At 40.0% G+C, this 22,215-nt stretch overlaps 1 protein-coding gene across 1 annotated transcript; it reads right to left on the bottom strand.

Annotated features, from left to right (window-relative positions):
- Nucleotides 1–306: 306 nt before the first annotated feature.
- NT5DC3 (5'-nucleotidase domain containing 3) lies at nt 307–19,500 on the bottom strand. Its single transcript, XM_054386583.1, has 14 exons — nt 19,434–19,500; nt 15,982–16,166; nt 13,263–13,337; nt 12,612–12,667; nt 8,337–8,427; nt 6,530–6,667; nt 4,975–5,035; nt 4,635–4,737; nt 4,399–4,500; nt 3,306–3,387; nt 2,880–2,966; nt 1,497–1,637; nt 1,064–1,128; nt 307–590 (listed from the first exon to the last, which is right to left on the bottom strand). Exons 1-14 carry the CDS (start codon nt 19,483–19,485, stop codon nt 329–331), a joined length of 1,500 nt encoding a protein of 499 aa, XP_054242558.1. The 5' UTR covers nt 19,486–19,500; the 3' UTR covers nt 307–328.
- Between the last annotated feature and the right edge of the window lie 2,715 nt (nt 19,501–22,215).

Below are 22,215 nucleotides of genomic sequence, written 5' to 3'. Positions count from 1 at the left end.
AGCGCAAGTATTGCTTCGTAAACTGCAGATCAAAATACCCAACGGGCTAACAAAACCACCCACCCTAGAACACCACCACTCCTTCCCCCCAATGCACTCTCGCTTCCAGCCCACTACTATTTTGGCAGTTCGACATCTCTTCTCTGTGCAAGAGGAGCTTTCACATCTCCAAGCAGGAGAGGAGAAAATATGTACAACACTAATAAGAACAAGTATGAATTACATCTAAAACAAGATAACAGATTCAAGTGACTTAAATAAAATACACATACACTCAGAAGAAAAAAAAAAAGTGTATTTGCCAATTTCTGAGGGAAGCCACCAAGGTTTATTTGATCTGAACTGTCTCTTGTAGGAAAGGTATTCTGAAGGTACCAGTGCACAACTGGTCTGACCAGCCAGGAAGTTCATGCTGCAAAGGAGTCCTTCTTGGATAAAATGTGTAATCAAGCTCATAGTTCAAAAGGCAACTCAGGGATGCCATGTAGATGTCTGCAAATCTAGAGAGACGCCTTAGGAAGTAAGTTGGATTCTCATCAGTTCTGAATATGCTTCCAAATTGTGCGTTGAAGAAATTCCTGTTCGTTTCCCTGTTCCAAAACCAAAACAAAACAAAAATTCAAAAAAAAGAAAGTGAAGAATTCTGAAGAAATCATCCAAGAAACCTAACGGAGTTACCCAAGTCTTGATACAGAAACACATTTCTAAATCGTGCACAAGTAAAGCTGTGTAACCAATACCAACAGTGACAGCTGAACATAAAATGACAGGAGAACTGAGATGAGAAGCAAAATTATTTGACATAATGTCACCCTTTCACTCAGAGAATGAACATCTGTTGCAAGGAAGGGGAACAGGGAAAGGGGGGAAAGGAGAGGAAAGCAGAGCTGCTCTAGAGACAGGTAGAATATTGCTTTACACGGATAATTTTAGAAGGCCTGTAACTATCAGAGAATATAAAACAGGGATGGAGAAAAATGAAGACGAAACCTGTGGAAGACATCACATAGAACATTTAGCTACCACAATGCATACTGCAAATTCTTCATCTCCTATGTCTTACCTCATTTCCTTTCTTTCCTTCTTCCATTCTTCTAAAATCATTTGTGACTCAGGATCACGGTGAACCTGGAACATAAAGTATGGATAACAGGTAACTGAGGAAGCCTTTGTAAAGGAGCCTTTCCATTAATAAACCCTAACTAGGGAACAAAACAAGAGCAATGCTTCAGAGATCAGCATACCAAATTTTCCCACGTGCATTTTATACAACCAAAAGCAGGAATCAGTCCAGGCTGAGCAGTGGAAGAAGAAGACAAGATTTTGAGAAAACCCTTATTAACTTAGCCACAAAAGTAATTGTATTGTTTTGTTTGCAGTCAGACTGGTGAACTTTAATGGAACAGAAAGCACTTGCACTGTCTGTGTCCAGCGTTCAGAAGCTTGGCTGGATCCCTTCTGCTAAACAGAGCCGATTACACACACAGAGAACAAACCTGCATGTGTTCTAGTAATCCTGTCAAGGTTTGCAGCCAGGTCATGGTCTGAATGTACTTCTCTGTGTTCATGATTTTAATCTCTGATCGCAGCTCTGGAATAATTGCACCAGTACGCCAGCCATGTTTCAGGGTCAAATCCTATTTACCAAGAATTATAAAACACAAGTATTAGTCTTAAAGAGAACTACTTAAAAGAACTGAAGAATCTGACCATTGTGTGTGCCAAAAGGGCACTAACTTAATTGCTTCTTATGCATAAACAGAAATATTGAACAGTGGGACTGTGCCACCAGGTAATGGAATTTCATTTCAAAGTAAGCTTTAAATCCCATCTTTTCAAAGACAGAGAGACAAAGAACTCAAAAGCACTAGCAAATAAGCACTAATTCATTAGGTTTAAAACAAACAGTAGGAAATTAATCTCGTAGATGAAACCTCTGCTGATGTCAGAAGGAAACAGTGCATTGGGTTTGTGGTATTCACCCATACACTCATCTGACAGAAGGGTCCTATCAGGGCCCCCAGCTATTTAAGCTCCTCCTGACAAGCACAGGATGAGACAGCTGCCATCTGTACCAGAGATGCCAGAGAAGGATAGAGTTGTCTCCTTCCCTCAGCCTTTTGAAGCACTCACGGAGGGAAAAAAAAAAAAAAAAGGAAAACAGCAGGCTGGAGCAAAAATGTTAATATCTGCTGCTAGTGAAACATGTTACCACAGCATCTAAGTGGAAAGTCATGTCCTAGCATTTGTACTCAATGAATTACAAAAGAGTTAAGTGGTGGTCACTTACTCTGAAGTACTGTTGTACATTCATTTGCTCACAAATTAGTAAGAAAACACCTGCCTAGTGGGTCTACACACCATAGCAAGATCTCAGGAATAAAGGAAGCTTACCATTAATGATAAAAAGATTACCTCCTGCACTGAAAACAGAAATTCATTCATCTCTTACTACACTTCATAGTAAATGTCACCCAGAGCAGCCACATCCTACATGTTTGGGTACTTGTGGATTACTCTGTTACATGTGACACAGTATCTGGATCACACATTCCCGAGCACAGTTGGTAAACAAGTTAGATGTTACAAGTCAGGTGGAAAACTCTGTTTTACTCTGTTACATGTGACACAGTATCTGGATCACACATTCCCCAGCACAGCTGGTAAACAAGTTAGATGTTACAAGTCAGGTGGAAAAGAGAGTCCACCTATTATGGCACTGATTTTCTCTATTGGAAGAAAAGCAATATGGCTTCATTAGCAACTCAAATTTGGTTGTATTTAGATATCTCAAGTGAAAGTGTGCTCTATTGAATAACCAGGAAAATTAACAAAAAGCCTCATCTTTTATTCCTATTTTGTGAAAGTAAACTACTTACTGCCAAGTCACTGTAAATGTGATCACCAAAGTAAAGAACCTTAGAGCCCCTCCAGCCAGTAAGCTTCAGGAATTCATATAAATTACCCTGTGGAAACAATGACATTGTAGTGGCATGCAACTTGCAGCTTCACAGGCATGAAAAAGAGATTTAGCACATCCCTAAAAATATTTGCATAACAGGAATTGTGTCCTCAGTTTATACATTATGAATCTCATCTTTTACAGGCAATTTCAGTAGCACTGTCACTTCAAGAAGCAAGTAAACTGCAGACATATGATACCAATGTGTACCACTTTGTACCACTCCAATCATTAAATTTGCTCTCTTACAGAACACCCTTACTTGTTTGAAGCCTTTATGATATCTGAAGAAGCCTGGAATTTTAGGTGTTAAATCTGAACTGAGGGTTTATTGAAAACACACCTGTTTGTAAATCTGGCCTTTCTGCAGCTTATGAATTTTATCCCAAAGCAACACTCCTCTTTCATTTACTTTCCGAAATGGTCTGGAATAGAAGCATACACAATTGTTACACAGCTGTGGAGATTCTGTCACATTTTAGGAGGAAATTAAAATTTTATTGAAAATACCTGTCTTTCAAAAGGAGAACATGCTTTCTAGCATATGAACATTTTGTAATAAGACAGGAAAAACCAAAGCTCCAAAACTTCTCTTTTAGCCAGTGAAATGCAATGCTATCTACACAGTGCACCCAAGACATTTATAAGAGTCGGAGAACACATGTTGAGAACTAAGGCAGGGATCCCAGACAAGACAGGAAAGACAGGAAAGAACAGTGTGAATTGTCTGCCATTAACAAGGAGAAAAAAACAACAAAAAAAAGTGAAGGCGTGTAAAAATATTGCCCAACACCTCATTTTGCAGAACTGAGCAACTGAAGAAGGGGGCAGAGGATTGAGAGCAAAACATACAAAGTTGAGGATTTTTTAATCAAAGGAAAAAAAATGAAGGGAAAAAAAAAATCCCACTTCCCTCTATGTCACTTTCAAATCCTAAGCATACACAAAGGAATAGGTCTTTTCAAATTCAAGAGCAGTGCGCAGATGTTAAAAATGTGTTAACTGAACAACTAGTCCAAATACTCCATTCTGTCAGCCTGTCTGCCCTTTAAATATCATGTGTGACTGAAAAAACAAAGCAAAACAAAAACCAGAAGCAACAAAAGATATTTCCAGATAAGGGGCTGATTCTAAAAGAATCAAAAAATTGCAGGTTTATGAGGAAAGGACCATACTTTAGTAGCTTACAGCCAAGATGCTAAAAAACATCTTCTGTAATTTTAGTTCAATTCTGTAGACGTGTAATAGCTACTGGAACTTTATTAGGTAAGAAATGTTAAATATTTTGGGGTTCAGAATTAGGTGTTGCTGCATTCTGTAATGACCTTAAACAGGAGTTCAGGTATGATTTCACTTTACGTTGCATCCAAATTAAAGTATTTCATTAACACTCTATATAGCCTTATATGGAATAAGCTGCTTTACCAAATACCCACCTTCGCTTATCATTGAAAAAGTTGGGCTTCTCAGCCTGCACAATGACAACATCAAAGAGATCCCTCCAGTCCTTGCCAACTATGAACTTCATGCCTTTGTCCCTAAAAAGGACAGAGGGATAACAGCGAAGTAACAGAAGTGCAGTTCTGCGCAGTATATTGAACTCGATTTGAGAACCTCATTCTCCCCATCCTTTAAAAACACGTCGTTGAACAGCAAAAACCTGTTCACTTACACAAAGCTGCTGGGACTGTTTGTGATGAGAAACATCTTCTTGCCATGATCAGCCAGCTTTGCTAGCACCGCACGAGTCTGCTCAGCGTAGCAGATGTATTTCTCTGAGAGGATTGGGGAAAATACAGTATTAATTGAGAAAAAGGTTCACAAGAGCTTTATCTGCATTCAACCAAGGTTCAGAACATGAGTTCATATGCCTAACAAAGGCACCTTAGGCAAGTGGAAATAACTCTTTCAAGCTTTAAAATTTAGGACTTGTGATCTTGAACAAGAAAGCCAGAAGGATCATCATACCATCAGTTAAAAAAGCATTGATAGATGACCTCATTAGCACTTACCAATATCTGCTTCAATTGCTCTGTACATTATTCCTTTGATGTGGACATCCCTGATGGAATCCTGTCAGGAAAGCAACAAAGCACTAAAGAACTGGAAAATACTTTGATGTATAAATCCTGTGCTCATTGCATAGCCGTAATAATTTGATTTTTAAACAATTCCTTTGTCTGAATCACACTTTGAGCTTTACAGAAACACTACGTGACATTCACTAGATGTATGTCATTCCTAGACAAAGAGTAAGCCTGTCCTCCAAGAAACAAACTCAATACTTTTGGGAAGTACAAAACAGTATGGTGCAGGAACTGTTTTGCCTAAGGACTGTGAAAGGGTCATTCAGAAAGGTGAAGTGGGGTGAAAGCCCTCTGCAAAAGCAGAGTCATCACAGATTTCCAATGACCTTTGAAGTAAAACACATTCCTTTCCTTTTGGAAAAAAAATTTTAAAAAAGGTTTAAGTCAGACAATTTTTAGATTATGTTCACTTTTAAATAACTGGGGCATTTGTGAAAGAATTTTATGGACAGAGGAAACAAGCTAAATGCTTAAGCAAAGACTCATAAAGCGCTCTGAAGGTATTTGGCAGCTCTCCTGAGCCAGCTCTGCACCAAGCAGCTTTGTTTAGGATGTGGTACTGCCATTTCAGTACTTACATGGAGTATGTCCTAAAACTCCTCCAAAAATGCCACTATAAGGCTTCAAAGCTAAGCAGTACAGAATTTTCTACATGCAATTCAGCAGAAAACTCAAGAACTAGCCCTCTGACTCTTAAGTAACCACAGGCAGAAGTGAAAACTACTCTGGAGGTCATAAGTTTCTCAAAACCCATCTGATTCACTTGAGAAAGTGAAGTGAGAAATTCAACACTGAGGTACCTTAACAGATGCTGATCAACTACACAAGTTTAATACATGTCAACAAGGGGCCAGGAATAATTTTTGTGTGGAAAGCCTCTGCAGATGAATATATCAACTTGAGCATGACCTCTTCTCTTCTTAAATAACAAAGACAGAAAATTGCCTCCTATGCAGGATACATCCGAAGGAATAAAATTAATCATTATTACGGTCTTTTTTTTGGAGGAGAGAGAGGAAAGCAAACAAAATAGATATGCCAAAAGCAATCAATTGCATGCTAGCAAAGATACAGAGACAGGGCAACTGAAAGTTCCAAACTGGAATTCCCTGTAGCTTCTTATAATTCTTGCTAGTGAAAAGAAGTATATGTTTAATAACAAGCAAAAGAAGCTTTATGGATGTAGTAGAAGCTTCTTCACTTTCTTCCATCTACCCCTCAAACCTATAAAAAGAACAACAGTTCTCAAACATCAGATTTAAAACAAACTTCAATTTATTTTATGTTTCTTTTCCAAGGCCCACCTTCATTTTACTTACGTTTTTATGGTTGTATAACAATAATTACTCTATAGAAAACCTAAAGTTGAGGTATTTCAGTGGAGCTGACACAACAGGTTGAAGCTTCCTGAAGCTCCACATTGGTGCATCAGGGAAGATGCACCAATGTATAGGTTTATCTAAATCTTCAAAGCTAGTACCTTGACATCTTTGTACAGATGAACAGGCTCATAGTCTATGTTGTTTTTTAGAAAATATTCATTCACACAAGAAAGGAGTGACATTTCTGGCAAGGAAAATATATCCATGAATTGCTTCATTGTATTTCCTTGTGAGCTCTACAGTGGTGGGGAAAAAAAAGAAACAGAAGGAAAAAAAAAAAAAAAAAAAAAAAGGTCAAGCATTTCTCAGATCAGAACACTTTCATTCATTTAGTATAAACACTTTCATCTCAGTTGCAGATATTTAGCTTTTGTCATCACTGTTCACATTGCTTTAGATTATTTTTGAACTAACAGACTTTCACAAAAATAACAGAAGTGTTGGCTTTAAGAATTAATCATGGCTCTGAGGAGTAAACACATGAAAAACAGCACTCAGTTAAAAGTCAAGAGAAGGACTTAGAGACCTTTGCTAGAAGTCTGCACTTCTATAAGAAGCACTAAGTATTGTGATGGACAGGTGGAGACTCTGTTGTTTATTTTGTTGGCGTTTAGTAAGTAAAATAGTGATTAGGACTGCAAAGCAATTTAGGTCCTTGAAAAGAGAGAATAAAAAGTTTTAAGAATCTAGAATACCTATTGCAGGAACAGAGGAAAAGATTTCTAGTCTGCAAAAATTGTAACTATAGTTAAGTTTCACAAGAGTAGAGAACCTCATTATAGAAGAGCAAATGCACACCAAATACTTCTCAAGAGGACAGGTAAAGCAACCAGCTCAAGACACTACATTGGTCAGAGTCACAGAAACATGGAATGGTTGGGGTTGCAAGAGATCTCTGGATCCAACCCCTCTGCTTAAGCAGGCCATCTAGAGCCAGTTACCCAGGCCTTGGCTTATCAATGCAAGAATGGAAACTCCACAACCTCCCTGGGCAACCAATCCATGCCAGTGCTCAATCACCTACACAGTAAAGGATGCATTTCTTGATATTCAGAGGAAATCTCCTGTGCTTCATTTTGTGCCCATGGCCTCTTATCCTATTGCTGTCCTTTCCAAGATCAAAGAAAGCATAGTCCTGCAGAGACCAAGGCACCCCACAGAGAATGCCAGGGTGATACTCAGAACTGCTTCAGAGAACAGATTTTTTTAATTCTAAGTTCAGCTCCTTAAAATAAGAACAAGTGCAAGAACAACAACATGCTCCACAGCACAAAGAAAGGCCTTTCATGTCAACCCCATAAAGGGGTAAAATAAATTTGGGGTTTAGTAAAAAGACAGCAATGCTTTTTGTTTGAGAAAGAGGAAGGACCTTACCAACAAGAAGATGAACTTTCCCAGCAAAGTCAAATCCTGAACTTAAAAGCTTCATCTCTTATTGTTCATCTTTTGTCATCTTTTTTGTTCATCTCTTACGGTCACTCTGTCAGTTTGCATGAAAGATACGCCCCCATACATTTACTTGCTGCTACATCAGCTAAGCCTTTAGACCACTGAGGAGAAGCACATAGCCAGGGTAGTGCACCAGATATGGTTCATTTCCCAGCCTTTATCAGATTTGTTGTGCCACACCGAGCAAGTCACTTGATTTTTTTTTTTTTATGTTCTACTTCTCTGTTGATGACTGGGCAAGGGACAGTGGAAGAAAAAACTACCACAAGTAGGAGAAAGAAAAGATATTTTTCACTTTAGAGGGTAAACCTCAAATCTGGCACTGTAAGTCCATCATGTATTGAGAAAACATAGCTTCCAGTAACAAGAACAAAATACAAAGACCACTATCCTCACCCCCACCAAAAAAAAAAAAAATTAAAGGAAAACCATTTTTAGAGCAGTTTGTGGCTTTACCTTTCCATAAAAGTCACTCATTTGTTCTAATGGGACATGAGAACCATCATACATTGCAATGACTTCTTCATCTGGGACAACACTGAGGCCTCTGGAAAACAACATTAGCTTTAGTTCAAAAGTCGTATCAAAATTTTGAAGTAATTACAGAATTAAAGTCTGACAGATTATCATATAGATCTGGACCTTATTAAAATATAAATTATGTCATAGGAACAGTTTAGTCTGTAAGTTAGAACAGCATCTTTCCTTACAGAACATGTAACATTTTAACCAGCTGACTCACACGGAACACATTACAATTTTAAGTCATTTTTTACTTTCTTATGGGAAAAGCTAATTAGTCTCTATTGAAATTATGCCTCAAGGGTTTGTACGAAGTAGCTAGAGCTTTCAGTTTCTTAACACAAAGTAATTCCTCACTCTGCCTTTGTTTCATACAGCACTGATGATGTGATAGTGTTTCGATCAGATTATTCTGCAGCATGACCTTGAAGATGCAAGGGAACGAAAAACAAACACAACCTTGAACTAAGTAAGAACTTATTTTAAACTGCATCAACAGTTCCGTTTCCCAACATTTAAGACTACTTGAAGGATTGTTGGTAAGCAATTAAAATATAAAAATATAACAACAAATGAGGAAGGAGACAACATCATGTCTGCCTAGAGTGCCTTTATCAACCATTAAGAGATTAAAGGCTTTGGTATAGTTTTGAATGTTTACAGTATCGAACATCTTGCAGCAAAGCATCTAAAATACTGCAGGCATCTGAAGATTCTCATCAGAGGACACAGAAATCTTAAAGTTTTCCTTAAGATTAAAGATCATGAACAAAAACCAGAGCACAGAATCATAGACTGCTTTGGGTTGGAAGGGATCTTTTAAAGGTTATCTAGCCCAACTCCTCTGCACTGAGTAGGGATATATGCAACCAGATCAGGTTGCTCAGAGCCCCATCCAATATGACCTTGAATATTTCTGGGGGTAGGGTTTCTATCCTCTCTCCAGGTAACCTGTGTCAGTGTTTCACCATCCTTACTGTAATACATGTCTTCCTTATATCCAGTCTAAAATCATTACCCCTTGTACTGTCGAAACAGGCTCTGTTAAAAAGTCTGTCCCTGTTTTTGTTATAAGCCTCCTTTAAGTACTGAAAGACTGCAATAAGGTCTCCCCAGAGCCTTCTCTTCTGCAGGCTGAACAATTCCAACTCTCTCAGCCTGTCTTTAGTAGGAGAGCTGGTTCCAGCCATTTGATCATTTTTGTGGCTTTCTTCTGGTCACTCCAACAAGCCGACACTTGTCTTACACTGATGACTCCAAAGCTGGGCACAGTATCCTACGTGAGGTCTCACCAAAGTGGAGTAGAGAGGCAGATTTGCCCTCCTCGACATGCTGGCCACACATCTCTTGATGCATCCCAGAACATGGTTGGCCTTCTGTCCTGCAAATTTACATTTTCAGGTCCTAACCAACTCTTTATCCACCAGCACCCCCAAGTTCTCCTTGATGGGGCTGCTCTTAACCCTTCATTCCCCAGCCTCTATCAATACCAAGAACTACCCTGCCCCAGGTGCAAGACCTTGCACCTGGCCTTGTTGAAGCTCACAAGTTTCACAGGGACCACTTCTCAAGCTGATCCAGGTCCCTCTGGATAACATCCCATCCCTCTAGCGTGTCAACCACACCACTCAGCTTGGTGTAATCTGCAAACTTGCCAAGGGTATACTTGATTCCACTCTATCACTGGTGAAGATATTAAACAGCATTGGTGCCAGTACAGGCTCCTGAGGGACACCACTTGTCACCAATCTCCATCTGAACATTGGGACATTACCTATTACTCTCTACATACAGCCATGCAGACAAATCCTCATCCAGCAAACACTCCACCCATCAAGTCTGTAACTATCCAGTTTGGAGAGAAGGACATTGTGGGGGACTCTGCCAAAAGACCCAAGTCTACTTCAGTTTTGCAGCCTTGTTAAGACAAACAATTTCAGTGCCTCCCTTTCTTGATCTTACCCAGAAATGCTGTGAGGCATTACAAACTAAATTAACTAATAAGTCCTAGTACTTTCACTGTTTAGCATCTGCATCAGCTTTGCAGTGGAAGGGCAGGGCACATGAACTTCCTCATAGTTGCTATAATAGCAAGAGTCCCATGATGACTCCTTTACTACACTTCTCAATTCTACATCCACTTGTACACAGCTCTGTGCTACAGATACTAGGACTCCAGCATTCAAGCTAGTACTGAGCACAACCAGGGCAGATGATAATTTGGGTTTGTAACATACAGAGTTCAGCATCACTCTATTCCACAGAAGAAAACAATGAAATACAACCAAAATTTTAAACATACACCAAGTAACATAACTAAAATTGAGAAGGACTCATCTTCTAGTCTGCAGACAATTATACCAAGTCGTATTTGAATGCTGCTAACACAAATGCCTGTGGATCAGGAGCTACCCAAGCACAGACCAACAGATAACAATAGACACACATAAAATCCAAGGAGGAGAGATGACTCTGTAGGCAAAGCTGTAGGTTAGTTTTACCAGAAGATACACAGCTCATAGTCCAGCTGTGTAACTACAAAGTTGATTTTATTCTGCTGACAGCACGCACAGATGGCACTAAGAGCAACACAGCTCCCCTACAGCACTCCCAAAGCTGCTCTTGGAAACATGCACTGTTAGAAGGATACCAGAATTGCTTACATCTCTCGTTGCAAATGATGCTGTACACCTGGGCAAGCTGCCTTCAGCTATATAATTGACCTACGTGTACAGAACACACAGAAGGTTAAAACTGAGAATTACAGATATGCAGCAACTGACAGCAAAGCTCCATGTTCGCACAGAACAGTAATTTTAAACAAAATTAAGATAAAATATTCAGTGAAATGGTAGCTTTCACTCTCACCCTCACAAATACAAGTACCAGGACGTGTGGCCTAACAGTCTGCCCAGAATTTGGGTGATGCAGAGAACAAAGGACACCAGCTCTTCAATAAGTATCAACACTTTCCTAGAGTTTCCTTGACCAGTCATCACGTTCAGGCTCTGGATGTGCCTTTAGCTCTAGCAGATGACAGCAGCTGTGTTCTTCTACCTCTTCCTTTTGTCCCACTCCTAAGTGGGGAACAAAAACCCTACTGACAGACTCACCACCCATTCACCTTCTCATCTAAGTTATTATACAGTTCCAGACATATATTTATTCCTCCTAACATCTTTCAAAGCCTTCAGCCTCTTTTTAGCTCCTTCCATCCCAATACAGATATTTGGAGAAACAGCACGCAGATGAAATGATATCCTGATGATAACTGATCAGCTGATCCAGGCACCACCAGCACATGCTATCCTTTTGTCCCTTCTATCGATATTTCTTCTAGTGCTTTCACCCATACACATTTCCATTCTTACTAATCTTAGCATTTCTTCTGCGTACCACTACAGATAAAAGCACAGTCCCCTACGGTCAAGGGGGGACAAAGTCCCTACAATTCATTTTGAGATTACATTATCTTTTGGCCCCAAAAGAAAACTTTCTGTCCAATGACATTAAGAAAGGTGCAATTTAAAATCTGTTACCATGTGTGCCGTTCCTGTCAGTCAAATGCAAACTACTTCATTACAGCAAACTGAGCCATACTAAAAATTCTCCTATCACAAAGAATCACATGTAGTAACAAAGTACAGAACAGATTGCCAATTTTACATCAATTCAGTAAACTCAAAAAGTGTTAGGCTGTGCAGGCACAGGGCAGCTGTGCTCCGTCCTGCAAGTATGATGCGGCTGATATGCCCAAACATAAAAGCTCTGTGCAAACACACCAAGACCTCTCAAGAATCCCCACAGCCACACCGAAGTCATGCTAACAGGTACACTGTGACAATTATTCACATTGAAAGCAACAGCAGAGAAGCCATCAGTGTATTTTTAGATGTCTTTCAGCACAATTTAACAGCCGGAAACAAAGTGAGTCAGCACTATGTGACCCAACAGCTTGCCAACTTCCCCAGCTCTGAACCAGGGAATCAGCTGTACTGTATCAGTCGGTAAACATGTGCATGTCTGTGTGTACACACAGAGGTGCAAAGAAACCCCCTTCTGGTAAGACTGAATAATTCTTTCATTTCTGTGCTTGTCAGGTCACTGTTCATGATATGAACCTAAGATGTACAACGTAAAACGTAAATGCAACTAAGAGGTTAAAAGGAGTATATATTTTTATTACAAACAAGAAATCATTTTACACACCTGTAAACTGTTCCCAGCTGAATATAATGAAAAGCATCAATCTTCATTAGCAGTGCCTTGCAGGGGAGAAAGAAAAAAATTTAAAAATTTAATAACATCAACTATTTCACATGAAATTATAAAAATCAAAGCAATTTTATTGATAACGTTTCTGTCAAGAGCATCTGAGCACCTTCAACTTCCTTCGCATTGTCCAAAATATTTTTATCGATGGCATTTATTTAAGGCTTCTCAAACCACCAAGGAAACATTGTCCTGAGTTAAGTCATGAAGAAATAACTTCTCCTACTAGCAAATGCCTGCATAAGTTTATTCTGTTGCACTCTTTCTTCCCCCACCCACCTTGAAAACGAAACACCCAAAATATTTTCTACTTAAGAGCCATTTAAAAAAGTACAAACCCCAAAACCACACCATAACAAAAAAAACAAAAACAAACAAAAAAAACCCCAAAACAATCGAGTTTGATGAAGAAAATTATGAAACAAAATCCTTATACATCAAAACAGAGTGAAAAGTTGGAAAACTAAAGCCCTGTTTTTTTGGCTAGGTCCTCAGCACAAGTCATCACGAAGTTATTTATACACACACAGAATCACTGCAGTCGGAAAAGACCTTCAAGATCATCAAGTCCAACCATTATCTACATACCCGGTGCACATCATAATGAAGTCCTCTGATTGCAAAATTAGGATCATAATCGTATTTTCTTATTTCAGCAGGATACTGAGAAGAGAGAGCAATGATTTGAGTTTAAATCCAAATCCATAACAAAAACAAATTACAACCTGATTTTGCATAGTTTTAAAAGCCTACATTTTCTGTGCTTCTCACTTTCGTAAGAGGCTTTTTGATAGGTTAGAGATTTGCAGGAATGTATGTACAATGAAAGACAAACATTTTTCCAAAATCCAAAATCACTGTTTTAAATTTAAGTCAAGCACCTGAAGTTGACATCCAGGTACTCTGTAGCGATTGCCTTTGGACATTAGCTTCTTCTTCAGAAAGTTATTTTAACACTATGCACCTTTGAAAACAAAATAATTAACTTTCTAAAAATGTAATAGTTTTATTACCCTACACTGTGAAGTCTCCCTATGAAACAGACTATACAAACACAGTTTCTAACTCAAGTTTCTAGCTACAAACCCAAGAATATGCCCTGATCTACAGAGAACATTACTGCTCACCTATACTGCAGGAAAAAGCTGTTCATCATCATCCATATTAACAGAAGCAAAAAAAATATCTTTGGCATGGCACGGTTATCTGTTTTGACTCCCTTTGGGCAGATCATACTTCTCATCTTAGATTATCAAATTTGAAATGCAGACCCAGAGGTGTTTAAAGATACAGATTACACAGCTTCAACTCAAACTCTGGCTACTTTTACCTAAATAAATAAAACTCAATTTCTCCACAAAGTTTTTATCTACGCTGCTGTAGACTGTGCTTTGTACTGAGCACAGGCATCTACAGTTAAAGAAAACAGACCTTTCTCCTCACTTTTGAACTATCACCCCTACTACTGCTTCCAGAAAACATGGGGGAGGCTACTGATCTGAATGAAAAATAGCATCAAACACCTACAGATAGGCTGGAAAAATGTATAAATTTGGCCAGGAAACATGAAACAGAAAAAAAAGAAAGCACAAGAGGTGGATGTAGCATGTGACCAATTAAAAACTACAATGTAATGCACACACCCCAGAGCATTCTGACTTTTCAAATTTCTGCATACTTGACTATCCTACTTCAATCTATTCTACTAGAAGGTTGTCTTTTGGATGCATGCCAGTACATTCAAGAAAGACTGAGCCTATCTTGGCACACAACTAAATTTCCTTACAAGCCAAAAAAGAAGATAAAAGTTGCACTGCTTGCATACCCCACTCTTGGAAGAGATAAGATCTCTATCTGGACTGCAACAGCAGCCAGATAAGGTGGCACGAACCTGGGACATCAGGAATGAAATAAACCCAAGAGCAAGAGTTTACATGCAACACCTGCTGCCACCTCTGAGATTACCATTAAACTGATGTTTATTCTCTTGGACACATTTCAAAATTCCTTGCTTCCTACACTGCATTTCGCAATTACGGATGAATTACCTTACTCTGCCATGACCAAAATTGGCCATCTTTTAGGTTGACTCTGACAGTCATAACGGGCAATACCATCTAGAGTTTTCCCTCTAATGTTGAAGGCAATAAAAACATTAACACTATAAGCAGCTACAGAGATAGCACTCATAAAAATTGTTGTCCCTCAGTAAATTCCAACAGGAGATTATATATTTCAATAAACTGTCTCAAAGAAGTAATTATGGCTTCTTTTACTAGAACTCAAGAGATTTGAATTCAGACAAACTGGAAAGTTACTACTACCTGAATTCATTCCAGTAGTAAAGCCAAGCCCCGTTTGAATTTTTGTCTGCAAGAATCAATCTTGACTCATACAGTGACATCAGGGTTTGCAACAACCACTTAGTTTTAACAGAGTGTATTTACACATCCTACAGAAATCACTACACAAACCTTAAGAGGATCAAGTTGCGTATGTTTGTAGCGCCCATCAAGTTTTGTTTGTTCTTCCAGGGATATTTATAGATGTTTATATATAGTTCCTAACCTTTAGCTTCAAATATGAAAGTAGGATACCACCACCCATTCAGATTTAGACTGCATAAATTACGCAAGCAATTTTATTAAACTACTCTGTGGACTTGATTTTATTTTCCAGCAAGTCTTACAGTTCAATAAACTTTGCCTCTCTCAGTACGCTGCTTGGTGGCAACACTCCCTCTTAGGGGACTACTGAGCTGGGCACTTACTTGGGTCTCTCTTTAGCCTCCAATCAGCTGCCCCTTCAGTAACTCAGCTGAAATGTGAGGCACACACAGAGCACCTCACAAATACACACTGCAATCAAAGACCTCCTAAGAAGTCAGGCTAAAAATATCTCATATGGAAATTAATTCCTGCACTCACAGCAATGCATAAAATCAAGTGACAGCAACTTTTAAGCTTCTTATTTATTTAGATGACTCCAATAATTGATAATCAGAGGGAAAAAACCCCACAAAAATAGAACAAAAAAACAACACACCACACAAGCGCCACCAAATTTAAGAAATAAATAAATAAAATAAAACTCTACTCCTTAACAATTGTCAGACTGCTCTGCTCAAACCTGCAGCTGAGAATAAACCAGGACTTCAGTGGTTCATGTGTAGCTGCTGTACAGAATGTGTTTAAGGATGCCAAAGTAGAACTGAGGCATGAAAAGATGAGTTATGCCCTCACGAATATAAATCATTTGTTATACTCTTTATTTAGAACTATATTGTTACTCCATTAATTTTACTTACCCGATGCTCATTAACAAGAAGATCTCGAGCAGCATTGAAGATCAGTGTGTGCAGATGTTTTGAATAAAAGACCAATGTGTAGTCATAATCAAACCCATAAATTTCAATGTCTGACAGGCTCATTTCATTGTTTGAAAAAATTGCATCTGGATTCAGCATGTTACTCATAATTGAAGGAACCAACTCTGGGAACAGGAGAGAGTAAAAACAAACAAAGAGAAAAAAAAAGGAAAAAAACCCACTTGCACCAGCCTTGTAGTTTTATTTAAATAAATAACATCGATATTCATTAGCAATTTCTAAATATAGATGAATGATGATGGAAGCTATCAAACTAATACACACTAACCAGCTAATCCTTAACACTATGATGATGCTGAAAATGCCACCCTTGACTCGTCTTGGTGACTCATAGTTTTCATCTGAAGCTTTTCTCTCTACATTTCAAGCAGGAGAAAAGATGTAATTTGGTATCTTGTTCATTGGACAACTTCACACTCAATAGACACAATTTTTTGTTAACTCTTTTAACACATCTATTACTGTTTCTGAAAATGAACTCTGGAGTTGGAGGAGGATGACATTATCATAATCACTATTATTATTATAGGAGACTTGTCTTCTTCGCCCGTTGTTTGGTCCAGCTTCTGTGCCAGAAGCAGAACTAGCATTGTTTTAATTGGATATTGCTTTAATTTGACATTGCTTAAAGTACTACACTAAACTTTGTGATTGCCATACTTTCCAAACAACACAGTTACATACACACTGCTATGCTTACTAACTTTCTAACAAATCAGGAAACAAAAAAAATTCTGCTTATCCTCTACACACATGCACCTACTGTCTGTAAATCACTTCCATTTTTTAAGGGTGTGTTTCTCTTTATATTTGTTTGAAAAGTACAGTGAGAAGGACACTTGCATTGAGACACAGCATGTTAAGTAACTTTAGGACAAATATAAACATCAGTCTGAAGGATGTTTGTATTTCTTATTTAAAAAACTTGACAGAGCAACATTAGTAAGATAAATGCTACCCTCCTGAAACCTGAGTATGTATTCCTTCCTTCCTTCCCTTCTCATACACTATCTTTATAATCCAGCCATCCCTACCAGTGCAAAGGAGAGATTTCATTTTACATTTTGGAAGACTGAGCTTAAAAGGATTGTGCTTTGTTTGGTTACTTTCTGCATGTAACTCTAGCAAGAATTGGTCAGTCTTATCTCAACAACTTCAGCTCTGAGGCTCTGAGGGCAGATCTACTATATGCTCCACCATGGGAGGAAACCATCCCAACAAGACAGGTAGGCACAGGGACTACAGATCTGTTAGAAAGATAGTACCCCATTCAGAAAACTCTGGCCAGCTCACAGAAAGAGAAATACCAGTTCTTTTGTAAAAGCAGCATCTTAAACTCCTGCACAGTTGATGGGTAGATACAATAAGAAACATAAACAGATGCCAAAGAGCAGATGGTAATTTGAAACCATTAAATTTTATCAGATGTAGTCTTGAGCCTTTTAATTTAAGAGGGAGAAATAACAGCAATTTCGCTGAGTTTCATTCCAAGTTTCAAATAAATCTTTCACCAAAAAAGATCCCAGGAGTTTGCCGGCGTAAGCTGATATGAAAAGCTGTATCTCTCATTTCAGAGGATTTAACAAAATAAGCCTCAATCAAAACATTAGCTCCTACGACCTCCAGTTACCACTTATAGTAATGTAAGAGGTAAATGTTATGCTCAGTTGAGGTAACAAAATAATGAAATGCAATTTGACACACTACTACTAAGGCAAATAAGTCTATAAAAAGGGCCATGAATCATGTACATAACTTGAAGTCATTTGAGTGAACTTCCAAAATCGTGTTACAGCACCCATTTCTGTATTACTTTTTCAAATGTCAGTTGTGCAGGCTGATGAGTCAACATTTGTTTTAAAAATAAAGATATTAATATACCTATATATAGATATGGAGAGAGAGTTATTTCAGATTACAAAAAGCTTGACTTTGCCTGTCTGAAAACAGACAGTATAAACACTTTGTAACTATTAGACATTCTGGTTAGCAGACACTATCCCAAGCGCTATAAACCTTAGTTCAAAAATCAGGGAAGCTTTGTCACCTCAACACTGCACCTAAGCAAAGCATCACATACTTGAAGCCATTGGGTGACTCTGGTTGCCACAAAATTTTCTGAATTATTCTACAAGCACTTACCTCATCTTTCACCAATCCACACCCACTGACTGACTTTTCTAACATTACCCTACTCTCTAACCTCAGCTCTTAAGTACTACTTTAACACAGTTTAGAATAAGAAAAAGTTAATTCCAAAAACGGTTAAAGAGATTTAAAAGTCCTGTTCCTTAGCCCACTCTCCAAAATCCACAGCGTTATTCTGAGATCTCACACAGCTTATTTCATTTGTGAAATGCTGCCACTATTTTATGTTTGGTATGTTTGTGCCCAGCAGAGTGAAGCCTCAGTCCATAATCAAGACTCTTAAGTGCTGGACAATACAGTCATTAATTGGCTACCTTTTTTTTTTTTTAATTTAGTAAGGGTAAAATATGCAAGACTAAAGCGCTATCCAATGCCATTATAGGACAAGCTTTCCTACCTCATGTTGCAGAACACAGGCTACCTCTTTCCTTTCTGGCTCTCTAAAGAGATCACATATTCAAGTAACTTGGTAATGCTTTTCCCATTACAGCAAGGACAGAAGCAAGCATTTGGCCCTTAGCTTTTTGCCTAGGTGGCCTGGAGAACAGGCCTTCCCCTAGTCATGCATGTACCAATATAATTTTAGCCTGGCTTCGATGCTTCACAAAAATTTAATGCAACCTCAAGCAAAACGAAAGAAAATCATCCCCAACTTTGCAGCGTTTTAACTTTTTGGAAGAGGAGCCTACTGCAAAAAGTCCCTCAAACTGACAATCAACTTTCCGATTTTCTTTTTACATTTGCTTTTCTCCCCACATCTCCAACACCAGCCACTTTGCCCAACCCTATGCTTTATAAAACTCTTCTTCCCAAGGCCATGTCCCCCGGTGGGTCAGACGGATGATGGTCTGATGGGTTCACTCCTTCAGAGCAGCTGACCGCCAAGTGTCCGGTCCTCAGGACCTACCGAGATGACGGTCTTAGCCGTCCTCGCAGTTTGACACTGGGAGAGCACTTTACCAGAGCCATGACTCCGGGAGCGGACGGCAGCTCCGCCAGGACAGTCGCACGGCTGCTGGCCACGGCGACCCACGAGGAGAAACCCCACGAACACCTGGCTTCGCCGCCACGGTTCCTACAGGGTTCACCTTTCCTCCTCTCCGAGCTGTCAGCACCTATTTCTAAGCGGACGGCGCTCTGACCTGCAGCCGGAGGATGGCTGGCAAGCTGGGGAAGCCGTGCCGCTGCCGCCCGCGGGCCCCGTGCCCCGGCCCGCCGCTCACCCTTGGTGACTTTCTTGGCCTCCTTGTAGCGCGACCACAGGTAGCTCTTCATGTCGGGCGCCGGCTGCTGCCGCTGCTGCTGCTGCTGCGGGGCCACAGTGCAGTAAGGAGCGGTTCCCGCGGCGGGCAGGGCCCGGCACCGCCGCCCGCCTGCCCGCGCCCGCCCCGCCACCAGCAAGGACCGCGCCGCCACCGCTGCCATGCTCCGCTCCGTCGCTCAGCCCCGCCGTGCCTCTCCGCTGCCACCGCCGGCTGAAGTCACTTCCTCGGGCCCCGCCCCGGGGCTGCGCCGAGGCGGGAGGCGGGCCGCGGCCCGGCAGCGGCAGGTAGCGTTGTCCTAGCGACCGTCTGCTGCCAAAACGCTGAGACCGGCGCGGCATGGCCGGCAGCACTGGCCGCCCGTACACCCGCCCTGTCGCTCCCTGGCCTCGCCTCCACAGCGTTGGGTCGTAGGAAGCACAGGGGAGCCGGTGGTTTGGCCTCACTGGGAAGCGACTGTCTAAGGAGCTGAACCCAGCAGGCACGGCCCTGGAGGGAGCCAACCTGGGAGCGGATGGGGCCCTGGTCCTGCGGTCTGCCATCCCGACGAAGGAAAGTGACTGTTCCCTTACCCGTAACCGCCGGCAGGGTTTCGTCAGCAACTGATGAAGGTCAAGGTCAAGAGGAGCTGCACGAGAACGTACCCCGACTTTGCACCTCCACTGTTCCTTGAGTCTTTTGCTGCGCGCGGAGATGGCTCGGATCTCAATAACAACTACATCAACTTCTTTTCCAGCCAGGCTGTACTTGGGAAGTACATCCGCTTACATCCGCGGACAAAATACACTCACAACAAGAGCTGCATGTGAAATACAACAAACACCATGAAACCCACAAGAAGTCTTAGTGCTGTTTTATGCCGCCCTACCCTCCCTTTTCTCCCCTCCCGTCTTCTTGTTAAAGGCCACTGATAGCTGTAGACCCCGTCAGTCCAAGAATTTGAAACATTTTTTATTAATACCTGGAAATAACAAACATTTAAAAAAAAAAATGCTGCATGGATGAAGAAGAACAAATGCCAGACCACTGCCACAGCAGATGATGTGCTTGGAAACTTTCTTTGCAACAAAAGGAACACATTGTTTTTCCAATATAGTAAACATCAACCATGGCTTGTTCTTATACCAAGATCTCCATAATCCACTGTCATGTCTGGAAGTTACTGAGCTATTTCCCCCTATACATCTCTAAAGCAGCAATCTTCAAGGTTTTCAGACCAAATACTACTCTGAGCATTCTGGGTTTTTTTTACTAAGAATGACATCCACCTTATTTTTACAGGCAAAACCACAACAAACAAAGAAAAAGAATCAAGTCTGGATTTCAAAGTCAGTGAGTAGCTGCATGCTCTATCCTTCCCACTGAGGCTGAATTCTTGATTGACATTACAATTCCTATTGCCAAAAGTCTGATGCTCAACAGACTTTGTTACTTGTGGACACCATATACAGCTTTTGAAGTTCCTACATCATCATTTATGTTGCACTGTCATTTCGTTTACATTTCCACGAATCCATCATGATAAATTCCAGGAACAAGTGGAGAACAAGATGGTCAATGCTTAGAAAACAGCCAAGGTGACAGAAAAAAACAACTTCATAGAGAATCTCTTATCTGGTACTTTCTTTCTCTGATCTTTTCAGTCAGAGAAGATATTTTACAGAATGCTTTTGCTACAACACCCTGGGGCAGAGAAAATGAAAACTCCCATTCATCTTTCAGCATCAGACTTTCCATGTACAACTAGAAAACAAATAAAGAAATAAATGTTAAGTCACCTATGAAATTAGGAGACTGTGAAAGTCATTCTGAATTCACAGCATACTTCTAGGATACTGTTGGCTTTCTTGTCATCCCAACTTCTAATTAATCAATCACCTTTAAAAAAGCAAAAATGCATTAGAACTGGATAGCTTTTTCACTGCAACCTATAGGCTAATTAATCCCATGTGCAATTCAATTGAAATTAATATAAAAAGGCTCATTGTTCTCCTGAACACAGCCTAGCCTGGTATCCAAGTCCCAAGACTATAAATATTGTGAACAATAACCCCATTGGTAGGTGAGAGGCATTCTCAAGGAAGTATTACAAGAACTGCTCTGAATAATAAAAGAAGGAGCAGTAAAGAGAAGCCATTTCCAGCAGTCAGTGTCGCTCTTCTGGCATAAGCAGTAAGAGAATACTGCCGAGTCAGGAATTTATGTTCTCTTACTGTGACACCAACATCAAGGTTCAAAAACTTATCTCTAATAGAAGTCTGTAAAAAGACAACACAGCCATCTGTAGCACTGTTACTCATACTTTAAAACTTTTTCATTAATTTATTTTTTATACTATCAAACTAGAATGTTAGTACTTCTATTTCTTTTGCAAACATTTGCAAGACAGGGCAATGAACATGGAAACCACTATGGTGGGTAGGAAGCCCTGGTTTTGCTGCAGGCAGTTTGTATTTAGCTTCCCAGATAGCCAGGTCTAACCTATAAAAAGAAATGTGTGCCTGAGCATCTAGTCCCAGTGCTTTCAAAGACCATTCTCTATGCGTGTCAGGCAACATGCTTTTGTGATGCTTGATGTATGTGATAAAAATAAAAAGTGGTTCTGTTTATGCAATTCTGTTAGCTAAAGCAACTTCCATGGGGTGTTTTCTTCTGTATAGGCCAGAGGGTTATTCACACAAATCAAAAGTAATCCCTAAGTGTTAACAGCAAGACTAGAGACAGAACTAAAACACGAGGTACT

This window comes from Indicator indicator, chromosome 14, assembly GCF_027791375.1.
Source record: "Indicator indicator isolate 239-I01 chromosome 14, UM_Iind_1.1, whole genome shotgun sequence".
In the NCBI taxonomy this organism is placed as follows: Eukaryota; Metazoa; Chordata; class Aves; order Piciformes; family Indicatoridae; genus Indicator; species Indicator indicator.
The sequence above is the reverse complement of the archived record's forward strand: the minus strand, read 5'-3'. Positions and strand labels throughout refer to the sequence as shown.